General features: G+C 39.1%; 1 protein-coding gene across 2 annotated transcripts in view; it reads right to left on the reverse strand.

Moving 5' to 3' along the window:
* The window catches only part of CLVS1 (clavesin 1), a 110,025-nt gene that overhangs the window by 55,885 nt on the left and 34,214 nt on the right, over positions 1-19,926 (reverse strand). For both annotated transcript variants that reach the window (XM_032994881.2, XM_032994883.2), the window contains exon 3: positions 12,545-12,719. In XM_032994881.2, the coding sequence (XP_032850772.1) occupies positions 12,545-12,719 (175 nt within the window). The remainder of the gene's footprint in view (positions 1-12,544; positions 12,720-19,926) is intronic.

The following is a 19,926-nucleotide window of genomic DNA, read 5'->3' on the forward strand; positions in this document are numbered from 1 at the left end:
ATACATAAAACGAGGCAGGCATCACTATGTGCCTGTGGTTACCACAGTCACGCTAGTAGTGCTGGTGACATATTTGGGGATTCACTGTGCTGAAATCCTTGATCACTTGTCCCTGTTCATGTCAGTGGCATGGATACTTGCCGACTTGCCCAGGCCAGTTGGAGGAGAGCCAGTACCTGATACTGCTGCTGAGGGAAAACTGCAGCCTGACAACTAACTGCATGGAGGTATGTTTAAGTCAGGTATTTATTCTCAACCAATGTCCATGCACAACAAAGCACTCTGCTGTTAAAAGCAAATTTCTGAAAATCATGTTCTGAAACTATTACAGAATTTGTACTATGTAACATTTCCAATTAAAAAAAAAAAATCATCAGAACACTAGTTTGCAAAATCTTCTACAAGCATGCAAAGTTATTTCTCGATTTTTTTTTTGTTTCAGTCTAAACCTGGAATTCTACAGATATACTTTCTACATCAGCTTCAAAGGAAAAGAATGTACTACTGCAAAGCGTTAGTTTATTTTGTTGTTGTTGTTGTTGTTGTTTTTTTTCCTATATACACACAAAGCTGGGCAATCCTCTAGAGTTAGATACCAAATAAATTTACTCAAGCTAATAGTAACATTCACTTATTTTGTTAGTTCAAGAAACACTCCTGAGCTAATTTACCTAGAATACCTTTGCAAAACAAACAACATCAAAATGGTGTAAGCAGTCAAAGTAAAATACTTCAAACATTTGAATGGATTTTATCAGAGATGGCAGGAATTTACTAGTAAGGTTATTTATTCATTCTCAGTCAATACTGCTCAGGCATACATTACCTCTGGAACAGAGACAAATCTAAGTTATTTTCACTGTCTTTTAAGACAGTTCAAATGGAATTTATTTGCCTTCTTTACTCAGCAAACTGGATAAGAGGTCTATCCCTTTAAATGCTATTGTTCCAGTTTTAGAGAAGAGAGGCTATAAAACGTGTGTGCTTCATTAAAATACTGTAGCTGGCACCTCTCAGAGGCACAGGAAAAGAATATTCACTGAGTAAGTAACACATTATAAATTATAATTGAGATTCAATTCTCCTCGGGAGAAGAGAAGGTAACTTGTCATTTGAAGTGTTGTGAGTTTCTGAGAGTGGACTAGGAGTTTAGAGGGTATAATGATATCATTAAGAAATGCCCTTGCAAAGCAAGCAAAATTATACTGTTCTGTTTCTTGAAAACCACAGGAACTCTTTATTGTTCTGTCAGCAGCAGTTCAAAGAGCTATGTGACCCCATTAACATTCACTCAGGCTTGTATAACAAATAGGAGGAGGGACATTTCTTGAATAGTTAATTATATTTCGTGTGTTTGAACACATAACACTGTTAGCCATGTGAGCTCAGCAGCACAAAATTCACACCTTACACACCTGGTTTACCTCACAGCTTTATTTGCTGTTTATTATTTAGAGGAGAAAGCAATATCAAAGGTAGAGAAAGAGCAGGGAGATTGGGAAGTAGAAAAAGCTAGATAATGTCTAGCTGATTTGGAGACTGTGGTTGAACTGATCTAGTATTTGCAGTGATTCTGCTATGAGCAGAAATTGTTATTAGACAACCAGAAGATCCTTTTAACCCACATATCCCTGGCAGGGACTGGGTAGGTATAGGTGGAGTGATACACTATGAGTGTGAGCTAGAATCTTGTAGAGAAACCAAGTTTCTCTCAGGTTCAACAAGAGGCAGCTACTTGTGGCCAAAGTATTTATTTATTTCTGTGTGAAAAGTTGTGGGCTTCTTCCTGAAAATATTGACTTTTCATAGAAAAGCTTAATTGCAGAGATTCTGATGCATCATTTGACCCTGACTGCATCTTGGTTGTTTTCTGCTTCTTTTGTCCTTTGTCAGTTCAACTGTCCAAGTGTTTCATCTACACATGAATCCAAATGAACTACAATCTCCATGCTGTGGTGATCATTGACCCAGTTTAAGCAAAGACAGTGGCCAGCAACAGCAACTGAGGTTTGCCTGGTTGGTTTTGAGTGCAATGTTCTCTTTTTGGTATAAAATGCTTGGAATTTGTCAGAAAATATGAAGGGTTATTTTTTTGCATAGAAAAATTAGTAACTTTTTATTTCAGAGAGAGTAAGTAGTAGATATTGTCTCCAATGTTAGCAGAAAGCTCATTCACATTGATTAATTAAGCCAGAAGCTTTATCTGTACCAAGTCATTAATTTCGTTTACAATACAGATTCAGGAATTTTTATCTCTTTAGGACTGTCCCCTCGCAGCTTTCCTTACACTTAGCAATAAGTTTGATAAATGTTATCAAATTATATGATAAAGGAAAAGACCATCACAAGGAGGTTAATGTTATCTGTGCTATACTGAGGAGATGTTATTTCCTGAGAAACTTTTAAATTCAGGTTCGCTGTACTTGTAAATGAAGCCAAATAAAGTTAGAATCGTTAGTGGGACTCTTCATGAAACTTCACACAGAAGTTAGAGTAGGAGCCTCTGCAACTACTGCAGAAAACCTTTTACATGAACATTCCACCAACTCGCCAGAAACCATCTCTTCCAGACATTGAGTACAGGTGCTACTGAGCACACTTCTACTAATTCAAAGCTGCTTCTAAAGTCTCTTGGAAAATAGAAGAATAAGACTTATATTACCCTATAAGCCTAGGCAAGCTTGAATTCTATTTTCAGTTTATTGAAAATTCTGCTGTTATCCTCTAATTCTTAAACACCCAGAAGTATTTTGCTCATCACGTATATATTCATGCTTCTGCCTTTCTTCTGAAAAACTGTCAACTTGATGACATTCTAACTGTGTCTGATATTTGAAGAATATGTGCATTGTAATTGTACTTATGTTAGCTATGCTTTTTTTTAGCTGCATTTTCATTGCATGTAGATGGGGGTTGATCAAAAAACTCTCTCTAAAACAGAAATTATTTTTATTACACTTCGATCATGTTTTAAACTGGTTCTACAGTAAACAGTTTGAAACAGTGGGAGTACACTCAGAGTGAAAAGCAGAATGCATGTTCAAATAGTCTAATGTACTTCTACCAGAAAGGGATGCAAAACACATCCTGAAAGAATCGCAGGAAGGTTTGAATTATAGGGCTGTACATCTAGTAAAGGAATTTCCAATGCAATGCTTTTTTCCTCAGAAAATTTCCATTTGTTGAAATCAAAGCCTAGTGGGAGACAAGGGGTAGAGAGGAAGGGAGAGGGAAGTAGGAAGGATGAATTTTTCACTTGATGTTTTCATCTTTCATTGGAAGATTGCAATGTTTGATATGTTTCAGGTTGACGCTTTTGCATCAAGGAACTCCTGCTATTCATGAATACTTGTTTCAAGTGTTAAGCTCTACACAGTTACGAAGAGACATAAAAATGTTTGCTTCAAGATCACTAGAAAAAAGATTCTACCTGATGTGCAAAATTTCCAAAAAGTGCTCCGATGTTGAGGGACAAGCAAGCCTGGAAATCTCTCATGAAGTGGAAAACCACTTCTTGCCATAGTGTGATACGGGTGGAATTGCAGCCTCTATCAAGACAACGGCAAAAGTCCCGTTCACATCACTTGGGACTTTGCCTTAAACTTACTGAAAACATTGCAGTCTTTTTTGACCATATTGACCATAAACATTTAGACCATACAAATATGCGTGACCATATAAAGTATTGAGGAATTTATAAGTTGCTTTATTTAGGAGGAGATTATAATAATAGACGGAGCTTTAATGATAATTATGTGTGGTAGGAAAGTCCTGTTTTTCTGCATATAATAGGACTCAAAGAACAAGCAGACAAACATAGCTCAAAATCATTGCCTTTCTGCAGAGTTTTAAAATGTTACTGTCTGCAGCTCTTTGTTAAAGACTTGCACCAGAAATTATTACCTTGCCTAGAGCAGCAGAGTGGGCAGTGTGAACAGAGTCCTGGCGAGAGCCCTCTCCCACACCCGCGTGAGCCGAGCTGCTGGCTCCTGCGTGTCAGTGGTCAGGGACCCATGCCACATTCCACTGACACAGCACATCTGTGGAGACACGTGCTAAAAAGGGGACTTGAGAGCCAGAAGTGCAAGGGGACAACTGATCTTACGCTGCCACGGCTGTTTTCCCAGGGGACATGGATTTTGGTCCTGCAGTTGTTAGCGAGGCTCCAGCATGAATTGCCCCCTAAAGAAAGCAAAGTCCTTATCCACTTGTGCTCAGGGGACAACCCATGCCACATATCACCATGTACAGCCATATTGTCACTTCTCCTCTTGCTCTTCTTCCATCTCCCTACCCACATGTACCTCCATCGCCACTCAACATCTCAAACAAAATAATACCCCTTCCACCACTGCTGGCACATAGCTCTCACTGAAATGTCACTATTCTTGTATCTTTCTGGTCTAGTATTGCATATAAAATCCCTTTTATATTTTTGCATAATTGCTTTATATATTTCTCATAGCAAGAGTGTATCTGTAGTAAACACTCTCTTCAGAAACCTTTCACTCAGTTTCCATGCTAAAAAGAAAATGGCTTTTGGCACTGTAAAAGAAGTTAAACAGTTATTACAGATGCATCACCCTTGAAGTTCTGTGAAATTACTGAGGACAGCGATAATGTACATTAATGCAAGTACATTTGACTACATCATATTTTATGAGAGGAAGAAAGGTTCAAGATGCAACATGAGCTACTTATGCATATGTTGGTGGTTCAAGCATGACTGGGGCTAGCTCTAGCTGCCTTTTTACTGGCTACCAGTAAGAAACAGCTGCTTTCTGTTCCAAGCAGACTTATTGTAATAAACTTTCCAGTTTCCTTGCTGGCGCTGAAAGTGTATTTGCTTCCTGTCTAATTGTTATCAGCAGCTCAATGAGACCTTTACTAAAATGTAATAAATGGCATTAAAAATAGACTTTCCACTTAACATATCCACACTTCAACTTACTCTTTACTCACAGCCAAAAGCACAAAGCCTCAAACTGGCAAACATGGCTGTGCTGATCAATTTTACTAAGCAGTTAATTCCAATTTTCAAGTGACAAATGTGAGTCTACAGCCTACTATGATTTTTTTTTTTCCTTGTTCCAGTGAACTCCCTAGAGATGATAAGCACACAATGAGCATAAGCCTTCTATTGCAGAGAGCAAAGTCTGTTTATCTACCTTTTTTTTTATATATAATGAGTCAATCCCTTTTCTTGCCTCCTAAAATTTCAAAGTCATCCTCACTGACAGCTCAGAGAGTACTCACACTACATATTACAATAGCTGTTAGAGACAGATAGCATGAGCATTTCTGGAATAATTCAAACTGACCTTGTTTCAATGGGTACTAAGTGCTCATCATTAGCAGTGACTTCATGTTCAGCAGTTCAACAAAGGTCTCTAACATGAAGAACATTTTAATATTGAGGAAAAAAAAATAACCAGAGAGCAGATTTGGGAACTTGAGAGAGAATTTAGTGGAAAAAATTGGTATGCTTTTTATGTGCTTATATTGGAAATGGTTTCATCGAAGTATCTGTATATATATACAAACTTGCATTTCATACAAATGGAGGACTTCAAATCAAGAAAGTTTTTTTGCTACAGATGTTTGGGACAGCCCATTGTGTCTTATAATATCCACTAAATTCTGATCTGTAGATGTTTTCTGGATGCTGAATGTCATTAGATCTTGAAACTGTCACTTCTCAAAAACAGTTAAATCATTCTTACCAGATGGAGTTCTCTATTTTCTTTACAGACCAGATTTGTCCCCCTCTATAGGTAAACCTATGTTTATAGAGCTAAACTTGTCTTTATGAACGTAAACTTGAGTTATTAGCAGGTCTTCTAGAGTTATTCACAGTGACTCTGGTTTGAGAAGCTACAATGTGCCTTTTGGATGTATCAACACATTGTTTATGACACAGGAACATCCTGCTTTTATATTCTGAGGAAATTTCCCATCCTCTGGTAGGCTACTACTAAAGAAATGGTTGTTCATCCCCAAGAACCCAGCCTAGAATATCCTCTTTTCTTCAGTTTCCCTATCCTGGGAAAGATAACAACAAGGCTTTTGCACAAAATCCAGAATCTAAATATTTCCTTATTTTTTTACAAGTCTTTAAATTCTGGACATAAAAAACAAGAAAAACAAAACAAAACAAAACAAAACAAAACAGTCTGTCTTCAGGTAGTTTTATTTCTAACAGGTGAAGGGAAGGAGGGACTGATTCTCAGCCGCCATAAATCAACATTACTCTGCAGATGTGCACAGACCCCCAGCCAGTTATACTATTCCAGCGGTTGGCCTCAGCTCTCTGCTGATATTTGTCTTTCAGATTTTGAACCTGAAAGACTTGAGGAGCAGCCAAACAAATGAACGAGTCACTTCTGAGTCTGCATTTAGTCTCCCAGAGAAAAACAGATTTAGAGTCTACACTGAGGGACTTTTTACACTAGGTACTAAGGTTTTTTTACTTGTCCCTGTCCAAGCCAGTGTATACACGTGCTTATATATGGTTTTACTTGCTCAGCTTCTATTACTTAGGGCTTGATCTGTTCTGTCTTCAGCAGGCAATGACAGAGAGCTCTCTGTTTTCTGTTGATACGACCTGTTATAAATACCTGATGAGACATAACAGCATCATAGGATATTTATAACATAGACAGACTTCTGCCTACACTACAGATTTCTGCAGGAAGGCTCAGTTAGAATAAGTCTTTATAGAGTGTTCTTCAGTTTGTTATGATGTGGATTCTCACTCACTTTGAATTTTCAAGTAACAGCAGTATTATTTTCAGAAACTCTGTGGAAAGACTAGTTGTATCTTATACTTACTATGTAAGGCATCTTATAGCCTGCATTCTTCACATGACTCATAAAGAGTTCAGCTGGAAGTACTAAATCATCTACCTTGGGTTTCAGAGTATAAATATGTTTAAACAAAGAGAGAAGAGTCAGTTCCTTGCTCCAGGGTCCAGGCTGGTGAAGGAAAGACCAAGCCTGCAGGGCACAGGGTTTGTCAAAGTCTCCAGATGCATGAAGACTGCCTGGGATCTGTTCAGATCCCCAGTTTGACCATGACAAATATTTGATCATACCCGTTAACCCAGGTCATGCTGATCTGAACTACTGTCCCATTATCTCAGCTTGATTTTATCTTTGAAAAAGCAATGAATTATATGAGTTAAGAAAGAAATCAAGTGCTTCTTACCACTCATAATGAAATTAAGTACTAAGTATTTTGATTTGCCAGATGAAAGCTTTTGAAACAAACATATTTCCAGATTTTTTTCCAGAAAATTTTGGAAACTTATCTCACTGTAATACTTCTATTCTGAAAACATGTAATTGTCCTGGAAAAAAAATGTTTTTCACTGGAAAACTTTTATCAGCTCTATAAACTCATCTTTTTCACTAAGATTTGGAAAAACAAACAAGCAAAAAAAATACACATTTGCCATAAACCTTTTTCCTTCAAGGACTATATTCTAGCTTGCATTTTGAGCAAATTTTATACTTTACCTCTTCCTTTTGAAGCAAAACATGAAAAGTATTTGATTGTATAAAATAGTGTCAAGAGACAAGTAATCTGTTGCTATAATTTAACTGATATTAAATTTCTCAATCCCACATAATTAAAGTAGGAGGGAATTTCAAAAAAAAAAAAAAAAAAGAAAAACCCAAACAATTTATTTAAATTTATTGCTCATATTAAAGAACAAAAAGCTTCATATGATTCTAAGCAGGCTGAGTTTTCCCTAGTCTGGTATCTTATTCCAGATTTTGAAGTGGGATAACCTACAATAATGTCTAAACAAACATATTAGCTTGATTATCTGACTTGATATCAGTATCAGAGCTATTCTGGACAAATGTACTTTAAACAGTTTTTTAAGAGAAGCTTATACATGTTCACCTTATTTGAAGATTTTTGTCAGAAGAATTTTATCAGTACCAGTATTAAGGTATTCCTAAATCAAGCATCACTGAATTCCTTTCATTTCCCTTTCCTCCCAGAATATCAGTTTCCAATTTTTACTGGATGATGATAAACTGAAGATAATTTTCAAAAAGAAAAGAACTTTAATGGATCTCCTAATGGACACTGTTGGTCATAATTTCTGTCAGGCTATTACCAGAGAAAATCTGGGGACAAATCCCTGTTTGCTTATCTTGGTTGTTCCCTGTTGTTACAGCTATTTGCTGCAGTGATTGTGAAATTTGAATCAAAGCCTTACGGAACCCTAAGGATAAATCCTGCAGTAATTCTTCATTGTCCCAAAGTAGTCATAGGGCTTTTTTTGAAGAGTCACTGTCCTCGCATATCTGAGTACAACAGCATGTTACAGAATTATCTAACAAAAGTATATCACCAGGATATAACCATTCACTCTACTTGTTTTAGTACCTTGTAACAGCCTTGAGGCACGTTAGCCTTTATGTAAGGCAGTACTAGTTATGCTGTAGTGCAAAACTGATTTTTGGGTCAAGTTTGAATCCAGCTTGCTGATTTGTGCCATAAGCCACTCATCTGCGTCTTGGTAGGCAGTGGCCTTCTGGCTTTGCTTTCACCAAAGCAATAGCAGGTGGAATCAGACCTTGTGCTAGTCTGAAAGTTTTGGAATATTTCTGGATCCTGTTGGAGAAGTTGCTGCATTTCAACTCAGAGGGCTAGCTGGGGGAATTTCTATACGGATATAAGCATGCATGTACACGAGCTGCAGTACATATCTCTGGTGTTGGCTAAGGCAGAAGCAAGCGGTGGTTCTCTAGACTCATTAGTAGGAGTACCCTAAAATCAAAAATCCTGTCTGGAGACAAACTAGCCATGTCCTTTGAGAAAAACCCAACCAGCATTAAGAATAAAACCAGAAGTCTGGGCTTCACTGGATACCCCAGCTATGTTCACTGTAACACACACATTTCAGCTGTAATTCCCATGTTTATTAGAGGTCTTCAAATGAGTGGTCAGTAGCAAACATACTGCATATTATGAAGGATTGTAGTGACCAGGTTTTACACGATTTACCTGCTTCACAGTTGCAGTGTGGGTTTCTTACCTTTGCCACTAGACTCTGATGCTTCTGAACTGTTATGCAAAATACCAGAGATCAGTCTCTGGTTAACTTAAGCCACAATTAGATTTTGTCTACCATCATAGGATAATTATGGTATCAGCGTGACACACAGAGAAGTATAACTTCACAGACAAAGAGAACATAGGGGAGAAATATGCTGTGAAGGGGAAAAGCTGTTCACATTAAAAGAATAAGGATGAGAAGTCAAAAATTATCAAGTTATTGGCAAAATAGATTGGTTTTATATACATCTCCCCACCTTTCCATCCATTTGACAATCTTCTCTTTAATGTGTTAAAACTCATAAGATCAGTAAGGTCTATGAAGGGGCACGGTATGAGCTCAAAGCATACAGTAGCTATTGCCTTGTGATAAAAGAGCAAAGCTCACTAATCAGAGATGGCTTAGGCACTAAGAACACATTTGTCCCTGTGCTGCTGTGGCATAATGAGAATTGCCATACTATATAAATATTGTTTAGCATCTGAGCAACTGTTGTTTAAGGTGCAAACATAAGGCTACTTTTAGGTCATTAAATAAAATAACTAAGAAACAGAATATGTGCCCTGATGAGTTATAATGAACTATCTTGTGTGATGCAATATATACAGAAATCCAAACAGAAGGAAGAGTAGTATTAAGCAAAATGTGCTTTCAGCCATGTAGAGATGTAACTCATGCTTTCTCTCCCCGAGCATTTACAGACTTTACAGTATTTGGAACTGAGCATCCTATATAATAGCAACATATTAATTTCTGCAGCCAAGTCTAGTAGGTGTGACTAGTGTTGGTCTTATAGCACAAGATGAATTAACATATGCACCTGTGCAATATTTGTTCTCTTCACTTAGTGATAATTCACTGCAGCAGCAATTTGAGTATAAAAATAAAATGAAAACAAATGCAAAGAAATTAACTCCCAATATATTAATTGGCCTCCATTAACTGGAGAAAAATACCAAGCGCATAAATTTAAATTATTAATACACTACTGTTTATTTTTTAGCAGTTTTATATTTCAGATAGTCATGATTTGAGACACTGAGTCAGATGAGAGCTTAACAAAACTATGGGAAAATGGTTCAGCTATGGCATTAAAATTAATATTACAGACAGAGAGGCTGGAAGTTCTTGGCTCAGATATCAACATGTGAACGCAGTGGGGTTCAACCCTCCTAGAAATTGTAAGAGAGAATTATTTTCCTTCCATCTCATTCACTAGACCTATATAGGACTTAATATGACCCAAAATCTCTTCTTAGAAGGGAGGACTGGGATAGCCATGTAACCTGCTTGTCTGAGGATCTGTACATGCACAGTGCCTTAGCTGTGAGAAATAACAAGGAACTAAAACAATCTTGATGTTCTCCAGACATCATCTCATGAGAGTAGAACCTGGCTTTTTCACTTTCAGTGACCTCCACTGCAACTCATATTGTGACTCTTCTTTTTCTGTATGTAGGTCTTGCCTGAATTTCAATTACATTTTACATAAATATTACATCAGGATAGCGGTAGTTCTTTTAAAATAATAATAGAAAAATGTCTTAATGAAAGTACTTCAACAGCAATGATGAAAGCCCCCCCAAAAAACCCAACTCTAAAACCCCCCAATCAACAGTGCTTGCTAAATATGTGCTTTGTAAGCATGAATGATTTGCTTCTAAACCTGGTAAATTGGAGTGCAGCATTCACAACTCCTACAACTCATCAAACCTGCCAGTGGCTAGAAAAGTCTAGGGCACATTATCTCAGTTTGTACTGTTTAGAGAGAGAGTTTTATTTCCAGTTATGATGAAGACAACAGTAACTTGACTTTAAATGAGAAATTAAATGCCCACCCACCAACAAGAAAGGCAGCCTCCTTAAATTGCTCAGCACAGGATGTCAGGCCAATGACACAACCATAAAATCAGTTTTAGTACTCCCAGGCTTCAGTACTTCCAGCAACATATTGTTGCCAACAGCTGCACATAAACTGTAGGCAGAAAAGCTGGCAGTGTCGTGGCCAAAAATCAGATGGGGTGAAGGTTGGACTGGCCTCTTACCAGAGAGCTGGAAGTGCAAATTTTGGACAGGCACAAGGACACCTTGATGGAATTTGATTTCTTTATGAGTGTCACTTGGCTTTAACTTCCTTCTGACTGGAGGGTTTTTTTGAATCACAGAATGTTGTTCTGTGAAGGAAGGCAGGTGACGTGATAGTATCAGCAGGAGAAGATAATGTATTGTCCTAGGGACTAATTGCACAGCTTGACTTTCTAATTTGTTAGAATAGATGAAAACTCCCCACAAAGTAGAACACAGGCTTAAAACTGCTAGTGGATTTTTCTACCTCATTTTTGAATAATAACATAAAGTAGAGATAATCATGATATAATTGTAGACAATTTGTTAGTCAAAAAATTAGATGAACAAATTGTTCTTTTTAGTATATAAGTTAAAGTTAAGATACACGCACACCAGGAAAGATTATTCATGAGGTATTTATGACTGCAGGATACTTGAAAAGTACTAAAAAATAAAATGGAAAAACAATGACTTACAAAATCTCTCCTTTTAAATATGGAGCTACATGAAACCTATGGTCCTTGAGCAACCTGGGCTAAGATTAAATCAGCCCTGCTTTGAGCAGGGAGTTGGACATGATGATCTCCAGAGGTCCTTCCAACCTAAATAGTCCTTGGATTCTGCCAAATGCCCACAATTAATAAGGTTGTGTCAGAGTACTTCAAACCTAAAATTCCATCTCAGGTCTGACAGCAGAAATGGACTCACACTCGAGAAGAAAGGACTGAAGTTCTCTCTGAGCACCACAGTTCATCCTCATCCTCAGCTTGCCCCACGAAGCCCCAGCTGCCTTACCCTCACTCTCCACCTAAATCTACAACAGCACACTGTTTTAACTCGCTCCTGTCTATCTACCAGCACCAAGTGGATGCACAGCCCGTGAACAGTCTGAACCACAATGTAACTGGATCCTGTGTGACAAATGAAGGAAGTCAGAATGAGGACACAACAGGGAGCCTGTCCTCCCTCTTCCTTACTTCCCTCCAATACAAATGCATCCACATGAACACTACAGCACCCTTCCATCTGCCACACTTCTCCTTCCACCCTCTCTCTGCATACAGATGTGCTTGCATGGGGACTGCAGACTCCAGAAGGCAGATGCTGCTGGATTTTAATCGCCCTGAATCCTCTGATGGATTAAACCTCAAATCTCTAACTGTCCTTCTTAATGCTACAGTAACACACATAGTGGTTACACTGATTTACAGCGGAAATAAAAGTGAAAGACAGTCAAAATGAAACATCTGAAAATCAATCTATGCTGCAAGTGGATGGGACACTAAAGGGTTCTGGATTGTTTTCTTCCACCATCCTTCACCCTGCCCAGCACCTGCTGAGGCAAAAATCACTGTTTGCAGCAATAAAAGTTGCACATACATGTATTATCCTCCACTTACCTGTAACCCTTCAATAGCCAGTTTGAGGATAGATGGCGTAAGCTTGGAGGCTTGCTTGAAGGAGAAGTTGCTCCAATCTATAATTAGAATGAAGCCATTTATCTGAAGCTCCTGATCTTCGATGAGCACTTCCAAGGACAGCAGGATAGCCCGAAGGATATCTATGAAGGAGTTCCTAAAGCCAAAGCAGAAAAAAATAAAAATCAATGGTTGCGGTTATCTTCAAACCTCAAGATACATAGAATTGCAAGTGGATGGGACATGAGCAAGGGATGAGGATTTATTCTGGTAGAATTCTTCTGAAAAGAGAGTTGTTTCAGAGGTGTCATTAAAGTGCTTCCAATCTGAAACTCACATTCTTCTGCTTGATGTGATAAGTCCTGCACACTGGTGAATAAAATAAACACTGAATTAAATCTTTTCCGTTTTTTCTGGAATTTCTTACAATAGATACTAGCTAAGCTGGAAAAATATCTGTCTGTGGAGAAATCATAGAAAGGTTTGGGTTAGAAGGGACCTTATAGATCTTCCAGTTCCAACCCCCCTGCCATGGGCAGGGACAGCTTCCACCCGACCAGGTTGCTCAAAGCCCCGTTCAACCTGGCCTGGAATCCTTCCAGGGGAGAGGGCAGCCACAGCTTCTTTGGGCACCCCAGGCCAGTGTCTCACCACCCTCACAGAAATTTATTTCTTCCTAATATCGAATCTAAATCTACCCTCTTTCAGTTTAAAACCATTACTCCTTGTCCTATCCCTACATTCTCTGATAGAGTCCATCCCCATCTTTCCTGTAGGCCCCCTTCAAATACTGGAAGGCATCTATAAGGTCTCCCTGGAGCCTTCTCTTCTCTCGGACAAATAACCCCAACTCTCTCAGCCTGTCATCAGAAGGGAGGTGCTCCAGACCTCTAATCATCTACATGGCCCTCCTCTGGACCTTCTCCAACAGGTCTGTGTCCTTCTTATGTTGAGGGCCCCAGAGCTGAACACAGTACTCCAGGTGGGGTCTCATGAGAGCAGAGTAGAGGGGGAGAATCCTCCTCCCTCGACCTGCTGGCCACACTTCTCTTGATGCAGCCCAGGACACAGTTGTCCTTCTGGGCCCCAAGTGCACATTGCTGGCTCATAGTTAGTTTTCCATCCACTAATAACCCCAAGTTCTTCTCCACAGGACTGCTCTGAATACACTCTTTGACCAGCCTGTATTTGTGCTTTGGATTGCCTGGATCCATGTGCAGGACCTTGCACTTGGCCTTGTTAAATTTCATGCGGTTTGCACGGGTCCACCTCTCCAGCCTGTCAAGGTCCCTCTGGATGGCAGCCCTGCCCTCCACTGTGTCTCGATTGCACCACACAGCTTTGTGTCATCTGCAAATTTGCTGAGGGTGCACTCAACACCACTGTCCATGTCACCAACAAAGATGTTAAATAGCACTGGTTCCAACACCAACCACTGAGGAATATCACTCTTTACTGGTCTACACTCAGACATTGAGCTGTTGACTGCAACTCTTTGAGTGCAGTCATTGAGACAATTCCTTATACATTAGGTGGTCCACCCATCAAACCCACGTCTCTCCAGTTTAGAGTGAACAATGTCATACGGGACAGTATCAAATGCTTTGCACAAGTCCTGGTAGATGACATCAGTTGCTCTTCCCTTATCCATCAACACTGTAACCCCACCATAGAAAGCCACCAAATTTGTCAAGCATGATTTGCCCTTAGTGAAGCCATGGATTCCAGCTATCAGTTTAAATCCCCACTCCTTTGGATATACTTTACTATGTTTTTTGTTTGAGGTTTCTTTGTCCCCTTCTTTTCTTTCTATTATAAAGAGGAAAATCAGAAAAGGAAATAAATTGGTCCAATATTAACAAAAATGGTATGGTTACAACTAAGCTCCCTGTCTTCCTGCTTGAGTGGAGGGAATGATCCAAGGCTTTGCACAATAAAGTTTGACTGTTGCCTTATTTCTGCAAATCAAATTCAACATGAGAAATAGCTGCATCCACTCAAAATGGGAACTTTTTATTAATTAGCAGCTACCAATAAGCTGACTAAAAGGCTTCTCTCAGCTATGAGAGAATAATTAGAAACCATGGAGGACCTGAAGGAGATAGCAAGTGACAGAGAAGAAAATGTTGAAATGTTTTCTTTAATGTGAAAATCTGTACTGGGAAGCCTGGGCCGCTCTCTACTTCCATCTCATATATTTTACAAAAGCGAGTTGGAAAATTTGATGACTTATTGTATATTCCACTTAATGACTTATTCCACTTATTCCAGCTGAGTAAGCTGAATCAGGCCCTCTCATCATCTGTCCTTCCCATTAAGATGACTTACAAACAACAGATTCTTTCAAAGAGCAACAAGAAAGGAAAGCTTCAGAATGTATAGATTAACCTTCTGTTAAATGAAATTGTAACATACTGCTATTGCGGTTTCCTTTACCTGTGCATAATTCTCAAATTTTGATGAGGCCTGAGGTCTATTATAGGGAATGTTCCCACCATGTTCTCCCATGGAGATTTTAATTTAATCCTCTTTTGCTGTTTTCTTTAATTTAAAACAAGTCATCTAAGCCGATAAGAGCATCAAATTCTGCCTGAGAAAAAACCTATGTGCAGTCAAAACAAACTTCCCTACTATCAATACGTCTACCCCACAGCAGCAGCAGCACACAATGAATTTCTATTAGAAGTAAATGGTGAAGTGTTTTCTTATTCTTTCTCTTTTCTCTCAGCAGGTTTTGAGTGGAAGTGTATTTTCTTTCTCTAAAGACACGGTCCCTTGAAAAAGCTGTTTCTGAACTGTGCATCTGCCTAAATTAGAAGTTTCTCTGAAGCATAATTGCCAAGGCAACTTGCAATACATGAAGTTTAAAGATACTTAACTTTGTTGATGCTGGGTACCAGACCACCCCTCCCTCATTTGCAGTAACAGGACAATATTGACCTTTCCAAATTGTATGGGGAAGCTGTGTTAAACAGACAAACTGAAGGAATATTTTCCTTAGCAATGTAAGGTGAAGGCATACCAACTGGATTGGCAACTGATATTTATTTTTAGTCTACATTTATTTTTTAAAAAAAGTGATATGAATACGCTACCCACTTCCCAGATGAAACAGGTGATGACTTTCAAACAGCAGCATCAAATTACTAGACTTTCAGTGATGAAATAAGCGATTGAACCCCTAGACCATATCTACTTAGTATATCCGACACTACTCTACCCCAGCATCCCTACTCATGAAGGTCAGCCTTCCACAAGAACTGTCCTGTGGAAGCTCCCAGATGTGTGCATTGGCTCCAAAAGTGTCCTCACACACATGCCAGCCTTCGCTACTCTCTCTTGTTGGCATCAACACAGAATCTTATCATCATTCACGGATGGGATTTCTGGCTAGACTGAGGAAGATACACTAATCTGGAGCTTGATGTAACACCACATTTGCAAACCTTAAAATAAACTGAATACTTATTATTACTGAAGGTGTGAAAACAGGGCCACAATGTGATAAAAATTTTCATCTTTCATTTGTGGGAAGAAGTTTTCTTAATAGAACATTCAAACTCATATTCATGATCCTGCTACATCTGATGCTTTTTAAAGTTGTTTATTGATTACAGTAGGGTTGTACAGAAATTGTACATACAAGGCATCTTCTGTAATCCACTTAAACTCTAAATCACAATTAAATATTTCATTTGGCTGAGCACAAAATTTTCCTCTCAGACTTTATGCTGAGGAATTCCAATCTTTGTTTGAGTGTCTACATAAATTACCAGGTTGTCAAGCAATTAGTCACCTGTACTTCCCTGTATTTGCAGTAAAATTTATTTGCCTGGGAGATATGGCACCCAGTTTCCTCAGTGAGTAACTAATCTGGCTGTCCCCTGCCCAAATCCCTCCCTGCCTCTATGTATTTGCAGTTTTAAGACGTGATGTAGGAAATAACTCAAAGTGAACACAAAGACGTTTTTCAGATGAGTACAAGGAGACATGAAAACAGCACACAAGTCCTCCAGGTGGACTGTCTGCAGGCATGCTGTTTTGTGAATGCAGAGTCTGGGCAGAAATCAGACAGAGTGCCACTTGAGGCCTAAGCCCTCTGCTCCCTAATCTTGAGGCTTTGAGACAAGTCATTCAGCTGTGTGACTGATTTGCATCCAAATCATTTTCTATGCATGAACACAGAACCACTTTCTATTAGTCCATCTCTTTTGTTCCTTTGCTTAATGTTGCCTCCCCTCCTCCAACCCTCCTCCCCACCAGTTTAACCCTCTAACACACAAAAAAAAAAGTGAAATAAATTACTATTACACAAAGGGAAATGTGTAAGGTGCTGTAGGGATTCAGCATGAAGCCTACTGAAGTGAGCCACTAATGAGTTACAAAAGATTTGCAGAAGCCCCAGAAAGACAAAAAGGAGGAAAGGGGGAGAGTGCATATCTGCCTTGGCTGAATGGAAAGGTACCACAAAAGAGGCTCATCAAATATCCTTTGGAAAACGGGAAGTTAGCCCAACAGAAAAGCTAGTGATAAGGAACAATAACGTAAAACAAAAACGAAGATGATTTAGCTGAGGGATTTCGTGGGGAGATTAGCCAAAGGCATAACATGAAAATAAATAAGAAGAAATTATTTAATTATAAGATGCGTAAGCAGGCTGTGAGAGAATCAAAAGGCTCAGTGGAGTACCAGGGTGCAATGGGAACAATTAAAGAGGATAAAGACATTGCAGGGAAATTAAATGATCTATTTGCATGTCTCTGCCACCAGTCGTTCCGAAGAGATACATGGATAATAAAGCTGAGGGACTGTTGGAAAATAAAGAGTCAAATAAGACACACTGAAAGGAAGTGATACATTTCAGAGAAGATAGCATCAGGAAGGGCTTTTGACATTGTCTGAACAGTTAAGCACAGACTCTGTTTAAGTCATGCTAGTGAAATTAATTGGATTTTTCAGATAGTTAAAAGTATGAACATACAGAAGTACTGGCAGCTGAAGACATTAAGATTATCTGGTAGTAAGCATAAACAGTCACTACAAATCCTGACTGTCCCACAAGACAGCAGGCTAACAAAGTTTGGGCCAGTGTTGTTATCTTGGCAGTTGCAGACAACTTGTCTTAACATCCCTATGTTAGTGTGCAGTAAGAACCGTTCTCCTGTGATACTTAAAAGGTGGCCAAAGCTGATTAACATTTAGCAAGCTGCAAACATGACATAGATACAAATCAGGTAAGAGACCACATCTCGCTTTGTTCCTTCCCCACGCTATAAATCACCAACAGAGAGCAGAAATGCATGATTAGCTACTAGTGGAGGGAGAGCCGGCACTGCCCTGCAAGGAGGATTCCCACTGGGAGTAAAGCACAGAAAAGGAATTGGAAAGAAAAAGGGTCAGAAAAACAACTTCAGGTTGCCCCAAAGTATTTGAGCTAATCAAAACTGAAGAAGCTGGCTGCACCTCAAATACTGTGTTCAGTTTTGGGCCCCTCACTACAAGAAAGACATTGAGGTGCTGGAACATGTCCAAAGAAGCACAGTGAAGCTGTTGAAGGGTCTAGAGCACAAGTCTTATGAGGAGCGGCTGAGGGAACTGGAATTGTTTAACTTGGAGAAAAGGATGCTCAGGAAAGACCTTATTCCTCTCTACAACCACCTGAAAGGAGGTCGTAGTGAGGTGGTTGTTGGTCTCTTTTCCCAAGTAACAAGACAAGAGGAAACAGCCTTTAACTGCACCAGGGGAGATATTAGGAAAAACTTCTTCACTGAAAGGGCTGTCAAGCATTGGAACTGGCTTTCCAGCAACATTGGTTGAGTCCCCATCCCTGAAGGTATTTAAAAGACATGTAGATGCAGCACTAGGCACATACTATAGTGGTGGACTTGGCAGTGTTAAGTTTACTGTTGGACTCGATATTAAAGGTATTTTCCAACCTAAGTGATTCTATGATTCTATAAAAGCCTTAGAAAGGGACACACGAACAACACAGCAGATTGATGTTGGTGGAGGAAGGAGAACCCAGAAAGGATCATTTTTAATTGTTCCCATACACAGCCAAGGTACACTGCTCATGGAAAAGGCCTCGGGATCCAGTCAGCATTGGGTTTTGAACCAGTGTCCATAAATCATGCGAAGTCATTTACTTCAGCAGATTAAATTATCTTTTCTGATCAGGAAATATTGATGAGAAAGCCCCAACTCCCATTAAAGTGTTCTTAGAAAACATCAGGGGTTTTTAATGCATGTATTCATTTTAGAAATTTAAAACTCACCTCTGCTGAAAAAAGACCTGGAAATTAGTGACATATAGCTGTTGGGGATTTATGTCTTGATTCAAACTCATGATCATGAGTAGCTACCCTGCCTTTCTGGCGTCAGAAGGAAATAGCAGTCAGTCCAAGAGCTGCAAGACCTTATCTTCATATTTTATGACCTTTTGGTGGGGAAAGGTCTCTTGTATGAACAGTGCACAACACAGGGAAGCCCTTGGCTGGAGAATAACCAGGAAGAATAACTGTAAAATGAAGAATCGTGAATAACCATGGTGACTCACTTGACTAATCCTGCAGCAGAGAAGATGAACAGTCAAACAAAGGAGCCCACAGCTGACTCATGTGCTGTAAAGGGCTTGTTTGTCTCATCTGTCTGAGGTCTATGTGTGCAGAAATTAGCAAGGCTTGTCTGTGACTCACGGAGAAAAAAGGTTGCGTTCACAGCAAATGTTCACAACAAATATTTTGACCGGCCATGGGTAACTTTCTTCATAGAACAATTCAAAGCCATTTAAACTTGTTAGCTGCAGAAATATGAATAATTCACCAACATTCAATCTGGAGAAATTTTTACACAAAAATATGAGATTTTTTCTTATTTTGTAGGGTACCACCCCATTCTTTGTCATGCCCAAGTTACAGATTTTTTTATTTCTCTGTAGAACTAGAATATATGCACATAGAACTCCTACTGAGTAAAACACAGGTTGCACTAATTTAATGTCGTAGCTCCAAATTATTATTCTGTTACATCCAGTGTAGCTATCTTTGGTTGTTCCAGTATGTCAGCTTCAGACAGGCATCTTTCCTGTTTTGTAATGAAAAGATAGCAAGTTTTTCCCCACAGCATCTGTGTAAGTCTATAAATAAAATTCCCAAGCAACTTTACATCCAGGATAACAGACTGGATAGATAAGTGCACTGATTTTTTTCTTCAGAAGTGCTCAGTCCAACAGTGCACTGGATACAAATAATAGCGTAAACTAAGCGGGGATCTGAACTCTATTTAAAATTAGAAATCCACTGCTTAGCTTATAACTGAACGGAGGCCAGCCGCCCACAGATATCTGGCTGGCTTTGAATTCCTGC

This window comes from Tyto alba, unplaced genomic scaffold (genome assembly GCF_018691265.1).
Source record: "Tyto alba isolate M040663 unplaced genomic scaffold, T.alba_DEE_v4.0 Super-Scaffold_9, whole genome shotgun sequence".
Classification (NCBI taxonomy): Eukaryota; Metazoa; Chordata; class Aves; order Strigiformes; family Tytonidae; genus Tyto; species Tyto alba.